Source organism: Pezoporus wallicus, unplaced genomic scaffold, assembly GCF_028554395.1.
Source record: "Pezoporus wallicus isolate ANWC-B61680 ecotype Strahan unplaced genomic scaffold, APGP_CSIRO_Pwel_v1 contig_8542, whole genome shotgun sequence".
NCBI classification, from domain to species: domain Eukaryota; kingdom Metazoa; phylum Chordata; class Aves; order Psittaciformes; family Psittacidae; genus Pezoporus; species Pezoporus wallicus.
Window position 1 is genome coordinate 2,440,031 of NW_026640148.1, and position 21,884 is coordinate 2,461,914.

At 41.7% G+C, this 21,884-nt stretch overlaps 1 protein-coding gene across 5 annotated transcripts in view; it reads left to right on the forward strand.

The window, feature by feature from the left end:
* IFT122 (intraflagellar transport 122) overlaps nucleotides 1–21,884 on the forward strand; it is a 31,554-nt gene that overhangs the window by 4,604 nt on the left and 5,066 nt on the right. For all 5 annotated transcript variants that reach the window (XR_008973239.1, XM_057417563.1, XM_057417564.1 and 2 more), the window contains 17 exons: nucleotides 478–624; nucleotides 1,579–1,654; nucleotides 2,158–2,349; nucleotides 2,986–3,124; nucleotides 3,738–3,940; nucleotides 4,440–4,577; nucleotides 5,295–5,459; nucleotides 6,284–6,481; nucleotides 8,069–8,209; nucleotides 9,927–9,980; nucleotides 12,744–12,905; nucleotides 15,241–15,407; nucleotides 16,228–16,399; nucleotides 17,467–17,569; nucleotides 19,079–19,219; nucleotides 20,237–20,334; nucleotides 21,172–21,272. Coding sequence is in view for 4 of the 5 variants with exons in the window: in XM_057417563.1 (XP_057273546.1) it covers nucleotides 478–624; nucleotides 1,579–1,654; nucleotides 2,158–2,349; nucleotides 2,986–3,124; nucleotides 3,738–3,940; nucleotides 4,440–4,577; nucleotides 5,295–5,459; nucleotides 6,284–6,481; nucleotides 8,069–8,209; nucleotides 9,927–9,980; nucleotides 12,744–12,905; nucleotides 15,241–15,407; nucleotides 16,228–16,399; nucleotides 17,467–17,569; nucleotides 19,079–19,219; nucleotides 20,237–20,334; nucleotides 21,172–21,272 (2,397 nt within the window). In the remaining variant the exon portion in view is untranslated. The remainder of the gene's footprint in view (nucleotides 1–477; nucleotides 625–1,578; nucleotides 1,655–2,157; nucleotides 2,350–2,985; nucleotides 3,125–3,737; nucleotides 3,941–4,439; nucleotides 4,578–5,294; nucleotides 5,460–6,283; nucleotides 6,482–8,068; nucleotides 8,210–9,926; nucleotides 9,981–12,743; nucleotides 12,906–15,240; nucleotides 15,408–16,227; nucleotides 16,400–17,466; nucleotides 17,570–19,078; nucleotides 19,220–20,236; nucleotides 20,335–21,171; nucleotides 21,273–21,884) is intronic.

The following is a 21,884-nucleotide window of genomic DNA, read 5'->3' on the forward strand; positions in this document are numbered from 1 at the left end:
GGAAACTGAAGCAAGGGTTCATTAGTTTGTATAAAGTGGTCCATCTGACTGCAGTGGAGACAAGAACAGAGCTCAGATCTCCTCTGTCCTGCACTGTGTGGTTTTATCTGATCAGTGTTCTAAACGTGGCTTTTAAAGCAGTCTGGTCTACTGCCAGCACTGTCATTCCCCAAAATGTGTCTGTTACTTAGCACATGTTAGAAGTATTGAAAGCAGATGATAGATTTAATTTTTTCTTTTTTTATTTCTACATATATTTTAATTCTATGTATATTATAAAATGTTCTTGCTGTAGTGCATGCTGTTGCCATAAATGTGGTTTTAGATGCATAAACAAACTGTGGGATTACTGGCTACCTCCCAGAACTCCCTCTTAGAAGTGTATTTCAGTCCTCCCTATTTGAGTATGTTGTGCATCCTACCTTCCTGCTGCTTGTTTATAGTAGTTTGCTCTTCAGTAAATGTGTGTTTTACCAGCTGGACAAATGATGGCCAGTACCTAGCTCTGGGGATGTTCAATGGCGTTGTCAGCATACGGAATAAGAATGGTGAAGAGAAAGTTAAAATAGAGCGGGCAGGGGGTGCTTCATCTCCAATATGGTCAATTTGTTGGAATCCATCCAGGTAAATCATTTCATCCTTCCTTTTTCATGCTAAATAGGTAATCCCTGTCTTATTGATTGCAAAAAGGCTTGACTTTTATCCCTGCTGAAACAGATTAATGCCATGTAGGTTGCCTTTTTTTAAGTGATTGTGTATTGGGGTTTTGGCTTTGCTGCCAGTCTTCAATTGCATGGAGAAAGTGAGAACAAGTTCTATTTAAATCATAGAATCATTTAGGTTGGAAGAGACCACGCATTAACTCAGCACTGCCAATTCCACCACTAAACCAAATCCCCAGGTGCCACATCTACACATCTTTTAAATGACTTCAGGGACAGTGACTCCACCATTGCCCTGGGCAGCCTGTTCCAATTCTTACCAACCCTTCTGGCCAAGAAATTATTACCACCTCCCTTCTTCCTAGGCAAGAAGCTGTGGAGAAGGTACCTCATGATTTACTCCAAGCTGAACAGATCATGTCAGAGTCCTGAAGTTCACAAATTTGAGACCTGGAGCCTTTCCTTGCTCTGCTGTTGGTTCCACAGGAACAATTTTGGTTATTTTTGTTTCCCTGCCTTACACTGGCAGCAGTACCTGACTCTTGCTCAGCTGCACTGACTGGTGTTATGGTGGCTTTGTACTACAGTAGCTGAGATCCGTATCCAGGCCTGGGTGCTTCACCTGTGTGAGGGACCATAATTAGCTTCACTGTACCAGGGCTTGTGCCCTGTGTGTGCAGTTGTGCCTCAAGCCTTGCAGTTGTTCTGTGAAGGAGACTGAGTGTTCTTTCGTGTCCCCAGGCTGTCTCCATCAGTTTTAAATGGCAGGATGTATCTGCTGTCCTTTCAGGTTTTGGGTTGTTTTAAAGAGTAATATGAAGTAAATCCTGTTATTCTATTACTTGGTTCTGTTGCTCCAAGACATTTGTTAGTAAATCACTGTAGAATAACTACATATTTCTCTTTTGTTCATTAGAGATGAACGCAATGATATTTTAGCTGTGGCAGACTGGGGCCAGAAACTTTCCTTTTACCAACTCAGTGGCAAACAGGTATGTTTCATTAAGTGCATTCAAGAGGGGCAGGGTTTTTCTGATTCTGTTTTGTGTTCTACATTCAAAGTGCTTGATTAGCTCCAGCAAATGTTTTCTGTTTTCCCAGCCTTTTAGGAATCTGCTTTTTCTAACCATCTTTTCCTTCAGCTCTTGTTTCCTCCATGGCCGCTCAGCTGCTCTTAAAATTCCTGTGTCAAAGCCCTTGCAACTTTGCTGACTTTCATGATACATTTTACTGGTCTGGAGAGGGCATTTTAATATTTTTTTCAACTGATTAAAGTGGGTTTTGTGAGGTGCTTGTGTTCTGAGTAGACTGGCTGTGGGGACTGGGGAGATTCTTGGATGTATTTTAGAACTGCCTTTGGGAATCTTAATACAGCCAGTGGTGTTCTGTGGATAGCCAGAGATGAGAAGACAGGTAGCAGTGACAGGAGTTGTTGCCCTTGGGAAAATAAGAAATGATTCTTTTGTTAATGCTTTTGATTATTTTTCCTGTGTAGATTGGGAAGGACAGAATGCTCAATTTTGACCCTTGCTGTGTTAGCTATTTTACCAAAGGAGAGTATATCTTATTGGGAGGTTCTGATAAGCAAGTCTCCCTCTTCACGAAGGATGGTGTGCGTCTTGGTACCATAGGAGAGCAAAGCAGCTGGGTGTGGACATGCAGAGTTAAACCAGACTCCAACTATGTGGTGAGTCAGAACATTTCTCTGGTGTTTTCATAGACAGTTTGTCATGTAAGGTAAGATCATAAATCTTGAACTCAGTCTAGATATTGTGAGTCAGGCTGTAGAACCTGAGCAGAGTCTAGTGAGGTCCTTGAACTGTGACTGAAATGGGAAAATGGCACCTAATAACTTCTAGGTTGACCAAATCTAATTCCATGATGGGAAGAAAATGTTCAGATCTGTTTGAGTTTCTAGCATTACACCTTGTGGAAAATGCCTACAAGGCATCTGTTAGCCATAAATGCTGCACTTTGTGTCATTGTACAAATATGAGGAGATAGAGAGTGAATTGAAAACCGTTCCCCATCCCCCAGAAAATCCAGTCCGCACCACCCCCCTCATACCCAACCAAAAACCAAACACGATAGAACTGAACCAAACCCCACCCTCACAGCGTGGTGGTCTTCATGGCCTGTGAGGAGATCAGTCCTCCTCCTGCATTGTGCTTTCAGCACTGTTTAAGTACCGGTAGGCTGCAGCTGGTATCAATCTATACATTATGCAGGAAAAGGAACATAATGTTCATATAAAAACCACACATTTTGCCAATTCTCACCTACACATACCAATTAACTAAAATTATTTTCTTCTTGTGTGCAGGCAGTAGGGTGCCAGGATGGAACAATATCCTTCTATCAGTTGATTTTCAGCACTGTTCATGGCCTTTATAAAGATCGCTACGCTTACAGAGACAGCATGACTGATGTTATTGTCCAGCACCTCATCACTGAACAAAAAGGTAATTTCACACTTGCAGTCAGGCCAAAGCTTCACTCTCATTCTGTTTTGTTTTAATTAATACCCATCCCCTTGGAATGTATGCTGCATGTACCAGACAGATTGTTGTCACTTTGACAGTAAAACTGAGGAATACTGTTTGCAGGATGACAGTGCAAACTTGGATTCTGGAGCATCAGCGCTGACAAGCTTAATGAAAGATATGGGGATTTGAAAGGACAGTGGGAGGGGCAGAGGCTTTTAAGATAAGGTTTTAATCTCTGTGAAGGAGATACTGTACATCATATTTAGCTCTTCTTTTTTTTCCTCCCTTACTTGCAGCCTCAAGGATGTGTGTTAATTTTCTTTCTTCATATCCATGGCTTTTTATGGCAAGGAGTCAAAATATGGCACCAGAATGTGCTGTTGACAAATAATAAAGGGTGATAAATTGTGATGGGGATAGTAGATTACATAGATGTATAACAACAGACTTCTCTGAGCAGGAATCTGCTTTTAATTTTAAAGGTGCTTTAGAAAGATCGTATCAATAATTTTTCTGATTTCTGTATCCATTATTTTCATTTCAGTCTATACTGTATTGTTTTTGTGGTTTGTTTTTTTATTCTCTCTAGTTAGAATAAAAGGCAGAGAGCTTGTCAAGAAAATTGCAATCTACAAAAACAGACTAGCAATCCAGATGCCAGAGAAAATCTTGATTTACGAGTTATACTCAGATGATTCTTCAGATATGCATTACCGGGTGAAGGAGAAGATAGCGAAAAAATTTGAATGCAACTTGCTGGTTGTGTGTTCAGAGCACATTATTTTGTGCCAGGTATGTGCCTTACAACCTAAAGTCATCTTGGGGTGCATTCAGACTCTAGGGAAGCTGTCCCAGATGCTGGTACTGTATGGTCTGTGACAGCTTTTCCCCAGGGTACCGCTGTGCAGTGCTGTTGCAGTGTACAGTGCTAGCGTGCTCCAAGCAGGAACTGTGGCACACACAGGCTGCTCTGCTGCAGCAAAACACTCTCTAGTCGTTTGATAAATTAGCACATAATCCAGGGGACTTGGGAGTGGGAGTGAGCTACTGGCAACGTGGAGGGGGAAGGTGGTGTTTGTTTATAGCACTGGAAAACCTTAAAAAATTCAAGCTGTCAAACTGACTATTTGACTTTATGATTTTTATATGTAAAAGTAGGCACACACGCTAGTATGGGTATAATGTGTGTGTATACGTGTGTATATATGTAGCATGTATAGTATAGGTAGCAAAGACGCAAGGTTTTTATCTTTACCTTCATGCAGTGTTTTATATGTTACTGTTTCTTTAGGAGAAAAGACTGCAGTGCCTCTCCTTTAGAGGCATTAAAGAGCGAGAATGGCTGATGGAATCTCTCATTCGTTATATTAAAGTTATTGGAGGACCACCAGGAAGAGAAGGTCTCTTAGTTGGTCTAAAGAATGGTCAGGTAACATGTAACGTCTCATGGGTGTCTTTTCACTGCAAATAAAATCTCTTCTGTCAAGGGAAGGTCTTAGGAGCAGCATGCTCTAGAATGCCACTTGACAGTCTCATCTTGTGATTAAAACCTGATTTCCTTTATCTTTCACATTCTCTGGCTGTAAAATGCGTGCAAACCTACTTAATTTTGTCTAAAGCCCATATGTTGTTAGGAACAACTGACAAAAAAAAGAGTTCTTGGTGAGCTGAGAGAGAGTTTATCTTTGGGGGGGAGGGGGTTGGAAGGGGGTATGTACACTTCTCCTGACCTTTGGGAAGGTGCGGGTGCTCCAGGGGTGACACTGGTGTCTCTTTCACAAGCCAGTTTGCAGTTGAAAATTTCAAAACGGGGGCCTGAGGTAGTGACACAGAGGACAGGGACGGAGAGGAAGTTGGGATCCTCTTTGTCTTCTGTACCTATGCTGTATATTCCTGTAGCATTGCATTAATGTAATTGTTTAACTAGTAGAGCACTAAAAGAAACCAGGATGTGTAGCCTATCATTTGTCCATATAGGCTTGCAACCATTGTGGAAACAAATCTTCCCAAGATAACCTCAAACTGAAAGCATTTCCTTAGTTTCATGCAGTTCATCTCTGAAAAGAAATGCAGTTGCACACTTTAAACAGCACTGAAGTTGGTGGAAACAAAAGTGGAAGGACTGACTCTGGTTTCACATGTCTAGATTCTGAAGATCTTTGTCGACAACGTGTTTGCAATCGTGCTGCTGAAGCAATCCACAGCTGTGCGCTGCCTGGATATGAGTGCATCCCGCAACAAGCTGGCAGTGGTGGATGAAAACGATACCTGCCTGGTGTATGACATTCACACCAAGGAGCTGTTGTTTCAGGTAAAATTCAAATTGAAATCAAAGGGGGGTGCTGGGGGAGCAGAAAGTCATCTGGAGTACAGAACATACCAAAAGTGTTGCTGCGCAGGAATTATATCTGTTATTTAAGCCATTAATCACATGTTGTAGCATTTAACTGTGATCTATTTCACTATTGAAACCACCTTAAAAGAGGTGGTGGATAAGGAATTAGAAGACAGGAGATATATGTGAGCAACAGCTGAATAAAGGGCACTTAAGCACGTGACTTTTTCGGTTTAATTTAGAGCTCTGTCCTGGTTCCCACTGAAGCATTATAGTTAATGAGCATTTTGACTTTATCATTAATATGAATGACATTAAAACCTAAACCTCTTTGTTATGTATTGCATGAGTATAAAGTGAATAATGATAATTCTCTCTCCACTGCTGTTTCGCAGTCACTCTAAGGGCTCACTCGTTAATGTTGGTGAGGTATTTTCAGAGAAAGCATGAAGTGCTCCAAAAACAGGGTCTGGAACTTTCTTTTTGTAACAGGCAGAAAAATGGTCAACTGAAAGTGCTAGCTAACAGTGTATTATTGTGGAATTTGATATTATGTGCTACAGTTTGATAGTATAGATCATAAGTAAATGCAAACCAAAGGCAAGACAGTTACAGCCGTTTATTAAAACGTAAAGTATGGCCCTGTAAATCAGGCTTTAGAATATTACACGTATAAATAATAACTGTGTGTGTGTACACATCCAGGCTATAGTAGGTCAAACGTTCTGGCTGAAGGATGCCTGTTTCTTAGGAAAGATGTGACTGCACCTGTTGTAATCATCAGTTCCTTTGCTCAGTAGGAACCCAATGCAAATAGCGTGGCTTGGAATACACAGTGTGAGGATATGCTTTGCTTTTCTGGAGGGGGTTACCTCAATATCAAAGCTAGTAACTTCCCTGTCCATCAGCAAAAACTTCAAGGCTTTGTTGTGGGTTACAACGGCTCCAAGATCTTCTGTCTTCATGTTTTTTCTATGTCAGCTGTTGAAGTTCCGCAGGTAATCCTTTAATCTCATTAAGTGCTGCTTTACATTTCATAAACATCAATGTTTAAGAAGTGAAGAAGCTTTTCTGAGATTTACTCATATTCCATTACCAAAATGATTGCAGTTCACACTTTCTTCATCGTTATTTAAATTATATTGCATGATCTAAATGATATTTTTATTTGGCATTAATTAAGCTAACTTCCTTTTTGCTCTTGTTGATCGTGTTCCTAATTCTCCCTTCCCACTTGCAAATGCACATAATCTAAAAGCAAAGGTGAAGATATGGTGTGGGTGTTACCCCACTGCCTGGATTTTTACTGTAGTCTCTCTATGTACCTTTTCTCAAGTTGTAATTTCATGTTTTCTTATGAGTACATCCCACACTGTCTTATTGTTGCTTCACCTAGATGTGTTTAGGCAACATTTAAGCTGTATGTTTGAATATATACTATGTGGTTAGTCTTGACATTGTAAATTTAGAGATTGCCTTCCTCAGAACACCATTTCCTGCATTATGGGAAGCACTGGAAGAATATAAACCAGTCCAAGAAACAAAACAGAAGAAGGAAAAGGAAAAATGGTTGTCCCTTGTGCAGTCAGGTGTGGGCAGGATTTGAAAATGAGGCAACGGAGAAGCAGAAGTGCCCTGTGCTTTTATTCACACCATTGTTCTAGGCACCTGCCTGCCCCGGTGCATCGCTGGGCAGGTCCTTGGTTAGGCACTGGGCTGTGCAGTGTGGCTCACAGCCATGGATCAGCCAGGCCTGGCACACTCTGCCTGTCTTGGTGTGCTCTAGGCACCAGTATACCACACAATTCCTGGGAAGCATCACTGAGGCAGCTTTCTCAAAGTTAGTCTTTTGGAGGGAGAGAGGACCAAAAAGTCCACAATTTTCAGGTATATTAAAAATAATAGAAATGAATCTGCATATACTGCCTTTAGTGCAAGCCCAGAGTTACAGGCGGTCTCCCATGTCACTTAGAGGGCTTGAGCTGCAGATCCTGAGCCTCGGTCTGTGGCAGCCTGCAGCTGGCAGTTTGTCTCTTTAGTTCTGTTTTAGTGCAGGTCCTTGAGGTCAGTGTGTTTTGGGCTTAACAGTCTTGGTAAAACTGCTTTGTCACCAAGGTTGGCACAGCAGGGTTACTTCCTCATGATACCTTTTCCTGCTGTGTCTGAGTATTTCCAGGAGTGCTTCACACCAGGCTGTCGTACCCCTTCTCATGCTTTTAGCTTCGAGAACAAAATACCCTCTCCTTCACTCTGCTTCTGTGGCATGAAAAAAAGCAGCTCTTCGTACATAATATTTAGCACGTACAATGCACAGAAGGATTCACATTCTTAAGTGCTTCCTAATATGCAAGGAACTGAAGATTTCAAGATGGAGGAGTTTGGAATACAATTAACCCAGCTTAGCTAAAGATACAGTAATAATCACCCCAGAATGTTGTCTATGACACAAACCCTATACCTTTATTCTTTGTGGAGCTTGTAATGCTTGTGATTAGAATATTTTTTTTCCCAGTTATGTAAGAATTTCACTAATACTACATCTCAGTATTTTTTTCTAATATGTGTTTTTCAATGGAAATCCCCAGTCTGCACCCATGTATCAATACCTGGAACGAAAAATGTTTAAAGAAGCCTATCAAATTGCATGTTTAGGAGTGACTGATACTGACTGGAAAGAACTGGCCATGGAAGCTTTGGAAGGGCTGGAGTTTGAAACTGCTAAAAAGGTAAAGCGTTATTTACTTCGCAGAAATAAATAAATATATATAATATATACTTATATATAAGTAAATATATATAGTGCGTGTAAATGATGTATAGTTTATGGCTGGAGTACAAAGTGGGGTTCCTTGGTTACTGTCTTGCTTGTCTTTAGTGTGTATGTTATTACACATACCAAAGAATATGTTGGTTCGATATATATAACTAGGATCTTGAAACGAGGCTTTAAACTGAAGGTCTATTTTATCTCTCTAGATAAATGCCATGTTCTAAATTAGAGTGTTAAATGCAAAGAAAATGGTTTCTTTCATCTACTGCTGTGAGATGCATTAATAACTTTGGGGAGAGAAGTGGGAGGTTGTTCAGTGGTGCTGCTGACCAGCGGGTGGCACCACAGAACGCCTTGGCTGACTCCCCGCTTCCCCAGTGCTGGGAACTTGCTCTGTTTTCCCCTATTTTTCCCTAGTATTTAACATAACCTCCGTTCAAACGTGGAGCTTTCATATTCTTTCATATTCTAGCTATATATTAATGTTATCTGAAGGCAGTGATGATGTAATGTCATTGTTTTAGTCATTTTCTCTCTGGAATGCCTTGTTTTGGGGAATAAATGGGCATATACTGAGGAATGGTATTTTCTCCAGCATGAAATACTTACCTATTTTCTTTCACCACCTTTTCTCAAACAAGAGAGGGTGAACTGATTTTAATATATAATGAATATTGTATGAAGAACAAAACATTCTAAAAATATGCAGGGGGTGGCCTGTAGCAATAGGCATCTTTTAATAACTGATTTTTTAAGAAGGAAATTAAACACTTTATTTTTCTTCTTTTTTCTTAAGTGGAGGCATCAGAATCATTTCAGCTTCATGGATGGCCTTATGCAAATAGATATTCTTGAAAAGAAGTTTTCAGTGCCTCCTTGGGATTTCAAAGTAGTGCCCTGTTAGAATTAGAGCGGATTAACTTGAACAAAAGCAGCTTCTTGACATTAAAGGCTCTCCTAGCTCCTAGTCCGATCTGGTGTAAGCAGAATGTGCTGTGCCCTCTCAGGCATTAGTTTGGTTGGAAGTCTTGAGCGTGCAGTCTAAAGAGTTAAAATTCTGGGTTTTGATGCATGTCAGGAATAAGTGCTAAGCTGCTGGAGCTCACACGTGACTTTGCCACTTGAGACTTTGGGTTGCACATTTATCTCCATTTGCAAAAGATATTATACTGCTTTGCAGTACTTCTGCCTTACCTTTTTTATTTCCCTTCTTCTCCCTGAGCCACCTCCATACTGAGTGTTCAGAATGGTATAAAAGCCCTAAGCCCATGCAGTATGCTTTGGCAATGCCATCAATTATATGTTCTACCTTGTAATAGTTTCTTTAGATTTTCTTTGCCTGTATCATGCCTCGCATCAAAATGGAAAAGCTATGAAAAAGCCAGAATAAAAGTATTGTCATATTTTAAATGGCATTTTGTATTTCTTAGGGGACTGACAGTCCCTGCCTTTGCTGTTTATTTTCAGTCCTAAGCTGTTTGGATTCTGCCCTGGTCTTATTTACTGTGATGCCTCGGGGCTGCAGTTGCTGTGAGAGCCCCTCGGGTTAGGGACTGCACAGACACAAAGCCCAGCATGTTTCTGTCAGGCCTGATGACACTGGATTTATGCATAACAATATTTTGATTCTTCTGGCCTTTCATGTTAATCCCTTTCATTCTTCTTTTCAATAGGCATTTACCAGAGTACGAGACCTTCGATATTTAGAATTGATCAGCAGCATAGAGGTAAGGGAGCATTAAAGACTGCATATATCCTTACACTGAGTGCTGTGCCAAAATCAGTGCTGTTTTGGAGGGAGTTCTGTTCAGAGAGTGCTTCTCACTGTTGGAGATGTGTTTAGGGTGAAAAATCCCAATGAGCAGAGGTGACACAAATCCCAGTCACAGGGCTGAAACTTCATGGGGAAGAAATGGGGGTGTGGAATGAGAACTTCTGGAACTGTCCTCAGGAAAACTGGAGAAACATTCAATATTCAACTAATAATTGGTAGAATACTACTGTGCTACCAGAGCTTAGTACAGCATACTTCATAAACATGAGTTAATTAAGCCTTTCCTTACCCCCTGGAAGTAGGTAATTACTATTATCTCCTCTTTGCAGAGCCAGAAACAGGCCCAGAGAAGTAAAATGACAAACTCAGCATCTCATGACAAGTCTGTGACAACTGGAAATAGAATTTGGGATTCTTTACTTCCATACTGTGCTCTAATCACTAGTTCTTAACTCTTTTCACACTTCTTGATAGAAATTCACTAGACAATAACTGTCTGTCATGAGCACATTAAAAGACATGGTATCACCCTTGTCCTTCTACAAAGACTGCATGATAATGCTTAGTTTAAAGATCAGTGTTGAGATGGCATAAAAGGAATTCCTCTTTCTCATGATAATTAGATTTGCACCTTCTCTGAAAGAATACATTCGTTGTCTTCCAGTTCTGCAGAGCTGTCCTGGTTATGTCAAAATGACAGTTGGCTGCAGTTGACTGCTCTTGGTGTCTAACATGGGACAAAGTTTTGTGTTGCTTTTAAAGGGTAGCTAGGTAGAGGAGAGCATTCTCTCACTACTGCCAGTCTTTCTTTTCCACATATGCTTCTCTAGATCTGTGTCTATGGAGGATATTCTGGATTCGTCATGTTGTATTCTGTTTAATGAGGAAGATTAGGAGCGTGACCAGCAGGTCGAAAGAGGTGATCCTGCCCCTCTACTCTGCTCTTGAGAGACCTCACCTGGAGTATTGTGTGCAGTTCTGGTGTCCTCAACATAAAAAAGGACATGGAACTGTTGGAACAAGTCCAGAGAAGGGCCACGAGGATGATCAGGGGACTGGAGCACCTCCTGTATGAAGACAGGCTGAGAAAGTTGGGGCTGTTCAGCCTGGAGAAGAGAAGGCTCCGTGGAGACCTCGGAGCAGCCTTCCAGTATCTGAAGGGGGCCTATAGGGATGCTGGGGGGGGACTCTTCTTTAGGGATTGTAGTGACAGGACAAGGGGTAACGGGTTAGAACCTAAACAGGGGAAGTTTAGATTGGATATAAGGAGGAAATTCTTTCCTTTTAGGGCGGTGAGGCACTGGAATGGGATGTCCAGGGAGGTTGTGAATGCTCCATCCCTGGCAGTGTTCAAGGCCAGGTTGGACGAAGCCTTGGGTGAGATGGTTTAGTGTGAGGTGTCCCTGCCCATGGTGGGGGGGTTGGTACTAAATGATCTTAAGGTCCTTTCCAACCCTAACTATTCTATGATTCCCTTAGCAAACAGGCACAGACTTACTTTCAGACTTGAAAATGCTCCTCCTGAAGTAAGAGTTCTATATCATCGCTTACTCTTGCTTGTGGTATATCGGCTTCCTCTTAAGGCTTGTAAGGGTGTAACTAAGCACACATGTTCCATTGATGTGATGGTTTTCTCTCAGTCATGACACCCTTTTTTTCTGGTTGATGACAGGAGGATACATAACTGCCAGATCTCTGTGTCTGGCAAGATTCTGTGAAGTCTGTAAAAATTGGTGTAACAGTTCCTCTGATTATTCTTGTAACAAAGCTTTTAAAGGGAACTTTCAACACCTGTCCAGTGTCAGCCCAGTTCTGAGTGTGACCAGAGGAGCTATGGCTGAGTCTCCTTTGGCAGTACAGAACTGAATTTGTATGCTCATGGAATGCTTTCCCTCCTTTTGTGCAATTTTCTTTAAATTCAATTCAGATCTACATATTTCCATATGAGGTGGGCTAGCAGTAGTAATAGTTTATCCAAAGCAGGGAGTAATGTGTTTCCACGAGACAGGATAAAGCATATATATTAAAACACACACACGTATATATGACGCTGGTCCCTTGAAGCCAGTGTGCCCCTGTGGGTCTGGTTCACATGAGGGGTTTCCCTGTGGCACTGCACTTGCGCTGCCTCTCTGGTCCCTTCCCAGGCAGGCAGTCAGCAGCTGCAGTTAGCAGGAGAGCACATGCCACTGCTGCCTGCCCGACATCACAAGCTCGTGCATGGGGGGACAGCAGTGGGGACACTTTCTGATTCAGAGGCAAGTTAACAGACTTCCTAAGTCTACTTATGGCTAGCAGTTATTGTCATGTTTGTCATCCCACTGTCACAGTGTTAATACAGCCAAATGATATGCAAGTGAGCTTCTCCAGGAGAAAAGAAGGAGCCCATCAGAGGCTGCCTTTAAAATAGCTGAGCGTAATGACAGCATGTGTTCGTTTTCCTGTGTGAAATCAAGAGAAGTGATTTTTTCATCACTTTAGTTTGTATAGTGACATTTAATTTTGCTCTTCCTAATTTTAATTAAGAAGGGATATAATCCTTTAATTATAAATTCACCAGAAATGTAGGAGAGGCATAATTATGATACCCTGTTACTGGTTTTCATTAACAGTTAAAATCTAATCCTGAAAATCTAATTCCTCCATGGCCATTTCTCACCTAGATGCTGGTCATCTAGACTATTTTCTACATCTCTGCTGTATTTCATTTTGCCAGGAACGGAAGAGGCTCGGAGAGAACAACAATGAGCTGTTCCTAGCAGATATTTATGCCTACCAGGGAAAATTCCATGAGGCAGCGAAGTTGTACAGGAAGAGTGGGCATGAAAGCCTCGCTCTCGAGATGTACTCTGACCTGCGCATGTTTGACCACGCAAAGGTAATGGTCTGCAACTGAATATTTAAATGCAGAAATATTAATGTCTGTAACCCCTTTCAAAGTGGGGTCTACCAAAGGATCTAACCTAGTGTATTTTTTTACTAGAGAATTTTCTTCCAATGATTCTATATGTCTTGGCCTTTTGTTTTCTTTTTTTTAAACTCTGTTTACATGTAGAAATAAATTGAATATGGATTTTAAAACCGATGTTTTGATATGCTGATAAGAAAGCATTACTTGGCTTTTAAGTCCTCCGTGGTGTTTTCTTATCAAAATCCCTAAGAATGCATGCACTGGTTAGTCTCATTTGTCACTTGTCAGAGCCTTATTCTGCCCAATACAGACTTGACCGTGACATGCATTTAAGCTGTTCTAGCAGACATTCCACAAACTGGGCCACAGAGAGATCTTTTTCTTCCAAGAGCTTAATATAAATACTTTGGAGCTTTGCTGATGTAAGTCTGACTTCCACTATTTTTGGCTGATGAGTCTTTGTTAGCTTCAGTGTTTTGGCTCTTTTTGAACATAAATGTAATTCATAGATGAAAATTTTCCCAGAAGTCTTCATAAGGCTCTTTCTTAATTCTTGGCTGTAGTCATGTTTATATTTAACTAGCAGAGAGCAAAAGGTCTTGTGTCCCTATCCTTGAGAGTAACTCCATGCAGAGGAAATTAAAGGTAGTTCACAGCATATGAAGGAAGCTTCTTGTGCACAATACATGGAAGGCTATGTAAACACCCCTGTTTACCAGTTATGTTTCCAAGGAAAGATGGGGAGAAGGGCTGGTGGCGTTGCTTTTAATGGTTCCCCAACTATGCAAAGGGAATCTCACAGAGCCTGATTCCTGGTGCTGGACATTGATTAGCTCTGGCTAGGGAGTCCAGCCTGGGAGCAGAGGTCAGGAAGTCCGCTGATACGTGATCATTGGCTTGTTATCGCAGTACCAGATCCCAGAATCCTGAGAACTCGCAAAAACCTCTTTATCCTTTAAAGGAGCTGAGCTTGATTTTGGACTTACTTTGGTGACCTAAGGTAGAAAGCAAGTTGTGTCAAGTATGTTGTTTAACTTCATTCTTTCACTTCAGTTTTTCATGTTCAAGGGTTAACATGACGTATTTATAGAATGAGGCCTGTGTGGCAGCAGATAGTGCTAGAGCAAAACCCTGTGTAGAGCTCGGTGAAGAGCTGACAGGGATGGGGAACAGTTCTGTACCTGCCAACTGCCTGCAGCAGAGAGACTGCTGCACTGTGGTCCTGGAACAGATCTGTGCTGTGTGGCAGCTTTTTGTGGTTTTTTTTTTTTGCCTGTTTGTTGGGGTTCTTTTGTGTTTTAAACCTCAGTCAGAATTTACCAGAAACACAGTAGAAAAGGTAATTTTCCACTCTCTTCTCACCTTTCCCTTTCTCTGCTGTTCTCACTTTTCACTTGCTGGAAGCTGCTTTAATGGGCAGTAGCCTGTTCTGCTGACAGACAAAATTGCCCTAAATCCAGCTTCTGCTGTTGAACTACTTAGTTGTTTTGGGTTTTTTTCCTGGTGATGTGAACCAAATGCTGCCAGGGCTTTGCTATTGGCATGGGAAGCTGAACAAGCTGCTAGAATGATCACCACCAGGGCTGGTGCTCGCATTCCTTGCAGAAGTCCAAGCAGTAGTTGAGTCACTGTCACTTCTGAGCAGCTGTCATTCTGTCCTTATAAAAGAGCTTCTTTGATACAGTCTAAAATAATTATCAAGTGTTTTTGCAGAAAACAAAATTTCAGCCTTTCATTGATCTGTGGCTGGGCATCCTGCTGCTGCTGACATTGAATGAAGTGGGTATACTGCTGTTAACTGAGCATGGGGTAGGGCTGGGTCAGTCTTTGAGACTGAAGAGATACCTTCTTGGCTTGCAAAAGAAAATCTGTACTTGGAATTGATCTATTATGTGTTTTGACATGAATAGTATTTTGTTTCGGAAAGGCATGCTCCTGAAAAGCATGCAGAAATGACAGTTTGTATCCGCTTCAACAGGCTCAACAGAGTGAGCTTCCTGAGGAACCACGTTGGGGCACACTTTCTGCCTCATCCTTCTCCTGGCCCTCCCAGAACCTCCACTTCTTTTTTTAATTGAAAGCTGTCTAACTGGGAGACTTGCCATTGCTTCCTACCAAACACCGAGCCTTGATGATTGGTTGCTGAAGGCTGGATCAGTTCATGCTGTGCTGTGTGCAGTCTTGCTTTTCTTAGGAAGCATAAAGGCATTCTTTGAAAAAGCCTTTATGTATTTTAGAGTCTCAGCTGTGACCATGTTTGTGAGCAGAAGGTAATGCAAACTTCTGTATTGCACTATTGCAGGATTTCCTGGTATCTGGAGACCCCAAAGACACAAAGATGCTCATAAAAAAGCAAGCAGACTGGGCCAAGAATATCAATGAACCCAAAGCAGCAGTGGAGATGTACCTCTCTGCAGGCGAGCACATGAAGGCCATAGAAATCAGTGGGGACCACGGCTGGGTCGATATGTAGGTTCTAGTTCCATCTCAGAGATAATATAGAATAAAACTTCAAATAGATCTGAGTTCTGCATATTTTTAAAATAAGACAAAACTTGTTTGCTGTGTGCTTTATGTCAAATTGAGTACTTGAAGCACACCTACAATTAAAAATGTTTTAAAGTTACATATGTTTAGATGGTAAGGACATAAATACATAATGAAAGCAAATGCATTGCAACAGGAAAGGGTATGAAGAGGTTCATCTGTAGTATGAGGCTGTCTTCTAAAATATGCATGCCTTAAGCTTTTCAGAGTAATCACCACAGCGGTGCTTACATGCAATAGCCTATTTCTCTGGTTTAAGCTGTTAAGGGTGATCACCTCGGGGGTAGAGAAGACAACTGCATCACAGTATCTCCTTGATTTGCAGTAGGTGACACTGGGTTGTTTGCTGAATTGCCTAAGGTCTTGGACAGATCACTTGGCCTTCCCTTCAGCAGTCTTTTCTTATGTTAGGGAGGAAGTGTGTCCCATGTCACTTAGTCATGTAGGACCTACTCTCTCTCTCTGTCTTCGTGACTCTGCAGAGTCTGAGACATGGAGTTGCATGTAGGAGTGAAGATTGAAGGAATGGGGTTTGAGTTTGTGAAAGGAAAAATTAAGAATTTGGACTGTTAGCTGAAAACTGTTTAAACACCATTGCATGGTACTACTGTTGTGCTGTTTATTAAATAAGAACTGATTAAAGGTGAAGTTAATAATATAAACAATAATTAATAATAATATAAATAATTAAAAGGCAGACCAAGGCAGAACATGAACATCTGCTTCTTTTTACTGGGTCCAGGTTAATTGAAATTGCTCGAAAACTGGATAAAGCTGAGCGTGAGCCTTTGTTGAAATGTGCCTTCTATTTTAAGAAGCTTGCTAATCCTGGCTATGCAGCAGAAACCTACATGAAGGTTGGTGACCTGAAAGCATTGGTCCATCTCCACGTGGAGACTCACCACTGGGAAGAAGTAAGAGAGCCCTCGATTCCTCTGCTTATTGTTGCTGGCTGCAAGAAGTGTCTGGCTCCCCCAGCACTGTAGTGAAGGGAGCAGCAAGCAGGGAGGGAGGGAGACTGCTGTGAATGGGATTGAGAGTATTCAAGTTAATTTTCATGCCAGTGTTTGTTCAGTGGTGGGTTTGGATTTTGCTTTTGCTTTTGTAGTTGTTTCATTTCCTGGCTGAATAATTGGTCTCGCATCTGAGCACCTTTTTTGCCTGTGAGTTACCTTTGCCCACTTCCTGTGATAGTCCATGGGATGCTTCTAGCCCACTAGAAAGAATAAATAGTAATTGTATCATGGGAAATTCTGCTTTGAACTGTGCTGTTTGTAATTTGGACACGCCTGACACGTAATTTAGATCTGATGAACGTGTCGGGTGTTGGTGTGGACTCCACTCTATAACTGGATTTATGCTTCTGATTAGATAAAGTTTGGACTTTACTGGGTTTTCCCATAAAACCCCAGGTCTGCTGGTAACACGCCCCTCACAGGGTGGGTCACCATTAATTTTCTTCTTGTTTTTTCACATGCAGCTTTTTGTAGGTCCGGGTTCCTAAGGAAGTGTTTTGAAAGTGCTGCTGGAATTGACAGCCCCCTCCCCAGTTATACGGGTGCTTTGGAAAATTGTAGTCTTGGCCCTTCCCTCACTCGCTCATGGGTTCAGGAAGTGAATCTGAGCTGCATTCAGAGTGTGGGGTCCGTTTCTTTAGAAGATCCAGTCTGTAAAAATAAAAATATTTGCCTCTTGCTGTGCAATCCGCTCCATTCCGTAGATGAGCACTTTCAAGCTCCCCTGTTTCCATAACCAGGTTGTGACTGTGCTTTGCTGCTCATCCTTTGTTGGCGATTGCTTTTTATTTTAAAATGCATTCGTTTCATATGGGAGAAAATCTGGAATGCGCTCTCAATTCTGTGTATGCATTTTTATTGTGAGTTTACCTACAGCTAAACTGATTGATCCCGTGGAACATTCTAAACCCTTTAACTGTTCAAACCATGACATATTCTAAAAATGAATTTGTTGTTCACCTCAGGCATTTGCTTTGTGTGAAAAGCACCCTGAATTCAAAGATGATGTCTATGTCCCTTATGCTCAGTGGCTTGCAGAGAATGATAGATTTGAAGAAGCCCAAAAAGGTGAGATTGTCACTGATGGGTCACCGGTCACTTGAAATCTGCTCCATACTTGCCTAGTACAGAGCATGCAGTCTGCCCTAGAGTTTCTTAAACCTGAGACTGAAAACCAAATAGAATCCATGGTTTCATATTGCTCTCAAGGTAGTGGGAAGTTTCCTTATTTAATAAGAAAATGTGATGAATCTGTCAAAAATTATGGCATCTAAGTACAGGTCCACGTTTTCCATCTCACATATCTGAGTGTGGCAAGTGGCAACAGTATTTGGCATATAATCTGAGCTGTCTTTAATAGTTTCATAACAATAGAATTAAAAATATGGTGGCCGCCTTACAAACCTGTATGGAAGGCCTGGGTTTACTTTATATTTGGGTAACGTTGAGTTTGTACAAGTAGAATTTTCCTGTTTCTTTAAGAATTTGTCTGTTTTGTTAAGTTTTTAAAGTTACTTTGAAAGACAACTCTCAACCTTCCATCATGTGGACAGGCTTCACATTTAATTCATAAACTGTTCCAGGGATGAGATATTGAAGCAAGCTCCATGTGGAGCCAGCACGTTTTTAGTCTGGTTCCTCTTCTCAGGTGCAGCTCCATGTGACTGTTGCATCTGCTGTTCCCCGAGCCAGCACAGATCCAAGTGTAGAACTTCATTCGCTTGTAAGGGCCAAGGCAGTGAACATGCCAGGCATGGTCTGAACTAGCTTGTGTGTCTCAGCACCAGAGCTGTGAGCTCCTGGGTTTAGGGCAGCCTGGGAGCTTGCACATAGGACTCTGAATACAGGCCTGCGGTTCCCAGTTTGTTCCACAGAATACTGGGATGCTGTGGCTCAGCAAATATAAATGCTCCAGAACAGGGTGAGCTTGAGATCACTGTGGAGCTACATCAGAATTGGTTATAGGTGAGGTAGCTGAAGTCAGGAGGCAGCTGTGCTGTGGGGATACGTTTTGGGTAGGTTGGTTCTCCCCATCCCTGTTAACCCTGTATGAAGACTCTGCCAAATGCATGTTTACGCAGAATTCAGGATCTTACTTTATACTGGCTTCTGAACATCAGATAAATGCTGTTAATAAATGATAGAAGGACATCATAAATGCAGCAGTCTTTCAAAATACCCAGTGTTACAAGCCAGAGCACTAACTTCAGATGTTAATTTGCTGTAGTTTTGGATGAAGTTGTGATTTGCAGTGTCGAGATTGCTCATACAGAGATCTAATCATGGTAGCGTTTTTGCTCTTTCTGCATTTTAAAAAAGCAACTGGCACTGTACGAAACCCATGAGCTCAAGAGCTGCGGAGCCAGTGCAAAAGCCACAAAACAGCTACAGATGTTTCTCATGTTCCATTAGTGTCGCTGCTTTCAAGGAGAAAAATACCAGCGTATAATCCTTTTTATCCTGCCCTGGATAGACTCTGCGATACTGGTTGAATAGACTGCTCTTAATTTAAAAGCATTAATTTCAGTTAATTGATATAATCACACTGTAAAATCCTCTGTTTGGGCTCCCTGGTAGCGTTCCACAAGGCTGGCAGGCAGCGCGAGGCGGTGCGGGTGCTGGAGCAGCTGACACACAACGCTGTGCTGGAGAGCCGCTTCAACGATGCTGCCTATTATTACTGGATGCTTTCCATGCAGTGTTTAGATATAGCCCAAGGTAAGTAACCAAAAGGAAGTTTCTATTCTTCTTGTTACCTCCTTGTGCATGTAGACAAACAATTACCGTATTGTGGTAGCTTTGCTGTGACTGCCTCACTGTTGTGTGGCTTTGTTTTGGTTTTTTAATGTGTGTGTAACTCTGGCTTGTGCTATTTCTGTAGTCCCTTGGTTTTCCCATGTGCTCATTTAAAACAAATAAGCCAAGCAGCAAGAGCAGCATGCGCAGGCCTCCTGAGCAGAAATCCAGATTGTGTCTCCTGGGATTGTGTACCCTCAGGAACCTTCCCACAGCACACCTTATCTAGGGACATGGTTAGAGGGCGAACATACTAGTAAATCGAAGATGATTTGGGAGTGCAAAATGCATGTAGTATTTGAACAGAGGTTGGAGGGGTACTTTACAAATAATTTCTGTCTACAGAGATAAGACTGACTGTTCATTAGCTGTTCTCTTGTCTTCTGAATGTATTTCACTGAGAGAAAGGTGCAGCCAGTAACAACAAGTGGAATTTAGTAATAATTAACACAGAAGATTGATAACACTGCCTTTGGCCTGATGCTCTAAGTACCTTTCTTTTTTTAGTTCAGTTGTTGCATGTTAGTGTAGATCTGTTACCCCTCAGGTATTTTGTAGAGATGCAGATATTTCCAAATGGCTTAGTAGTGTATTTAGCATTTATGAAACAAATGTTTATCCATAAACTCTGTAGTTATGGATGAGGTTTCCAGTGATGCAGACCTGCCATTTTCTCCTTTAAGCTATAGCCTCTAGCTGTGTTAAAACTGTCACTTCAGCCGTTTTGTGCTTTACCACACTTGCTTTAGACCAGAAATTTGCCCAGAAAAATGGCAGGTCTGTACAATGTGTAGTTTGCATAGGGAGGTGGGACACGCGTGAACTGGTACATGCCTCTCTCAGAAGTGCTGGCACCTAAACAATAATACGCTGTTGTATTCCAGCTGAGTCTCACAGGCTCACCTTGGAGACTTACGCTGATGCCTTTGCCTCCTGCAGAGAATGAACAGCAGAAGACTGAAATGTTGCAGAAGTTTCATCACTTCCAGCATTTGGCAGAAGTTTACCATGTCTATCATGCTATTCAGAGATACACTGTAAGACACTCACTTTAGAGGTTTTGTGTTTATGCTTCCTGGCCATTCTTCTTTAGGGAGTCCAGAAATAACCAGGAATATTGAATGACTTTTCAGGCAATTAAATATTGAGTGTAGATTAGAGATTAGTGTATAGTTACTTACTTATTTCTTTAACTTTATTTTATTATACACCCTTCTGCTGTGCTGCACAAGAACTTCTGTTGTCTTAGTTCCTAGAGCCTGCGGTGCAGCTTAGCAGGTCTGGCCTTGTCTCATGTGAACAGATGAGATGATGATGACCAACTTCCACCCCCAGCCCTTTTTTGCTGGTTGTATCCATTTGGTTCTACAGTGATCTGAGCCTCTGGACCTACAAAGGCTTCCTGATGTGTGCATACTACTCCAAAATGATAAGCAGTCATGAGTGAGGAGCTCCTGCTACTTCCAGCAGTTACAGCAATGTTGCTGCTACTGTTGGTAAAAATACTCTTTGTGTAAAACATTGAGAACACTTGATCTGTGCCCTTGCCCAAGAGCTGGTGCTATGCTATGGAGGTCTTCGCTGGTCAGACTACTTCAGACCTGATGGTTATGGAGACTCCATGCTGCTTGCCAGTCTGCCCTCAGTTTAAAATAGCCAGTTAAAGATTCTGTTTCAGCAACATGAATCTCTTTTTGTGCATGAGGTTTGGTGATAAAGACATGCAAAATCCACATGCTATGTTCTATCAGTACCTCTTTTTATAACTGTATGAAGAAATGCAGTACTTGAGGTGCCCAGTGCAGGGATGCTTAGTGATGTGAGTTGTTGGTTTTCCAGCTTAGAAATACCTGTCTGTATTTTTAATACTGCAGGAGGAGCCATTCAGTTTCCACTTGCCTGAAACCCTCTTCAATATTTCCAGGTTCCTGCTGCACAGCTTAACAAAGGAGATTCCTTTGGGGATCTCAAAAGTGTATCCTTCCAATACAGAAAAAAAATATAGAAGTTATCTTGTGAGATACATGAAAGGAATAATTGATGTTGAGCCACAATGCAGAGATTTCCTACAGGGTATCTTCCGTTTCAGCTGTTGGCTATAGTTCATGGAAACTGGCTTTTGTCCCTAAGGAAATGATCAGCATCTCTAAACTGTTGTGTGTTTAACTGCATGACTGTTTTTTAAATAGTTTTGGAGAGCTGTACAAATCAACTTGCCCGATTCTCAAACCATCCACCCAGTGTGGTGCATCACCTTTGTCAGAGAAGCAAGTTCTAGGATACCAGTCACTGCAACAGGATGTTGGCTCTGAGTCTTGACAGTGTTGTTGCAAGGAGACTGAACCGAGACAGGAGGAGGGGGGAAAACCAGGAGCTTTTGCTTCCCATGAGGCTGGTATCACTGTGTAGTGTCTGTCAAGCTCACATTTGCACAGCTTTGTTAGAGCATATTGCATCTCTGGAGAGCACTTCAGAAGTGAGCCCCATGGAAAGCCACCTGTCCCTAAAAGATGGCAAGAAGGGTCACTGGATGACATGGGCAGGCCAGATTTTCTTGGTTTCACTCCATTTCTGGTTTTGGATGGGA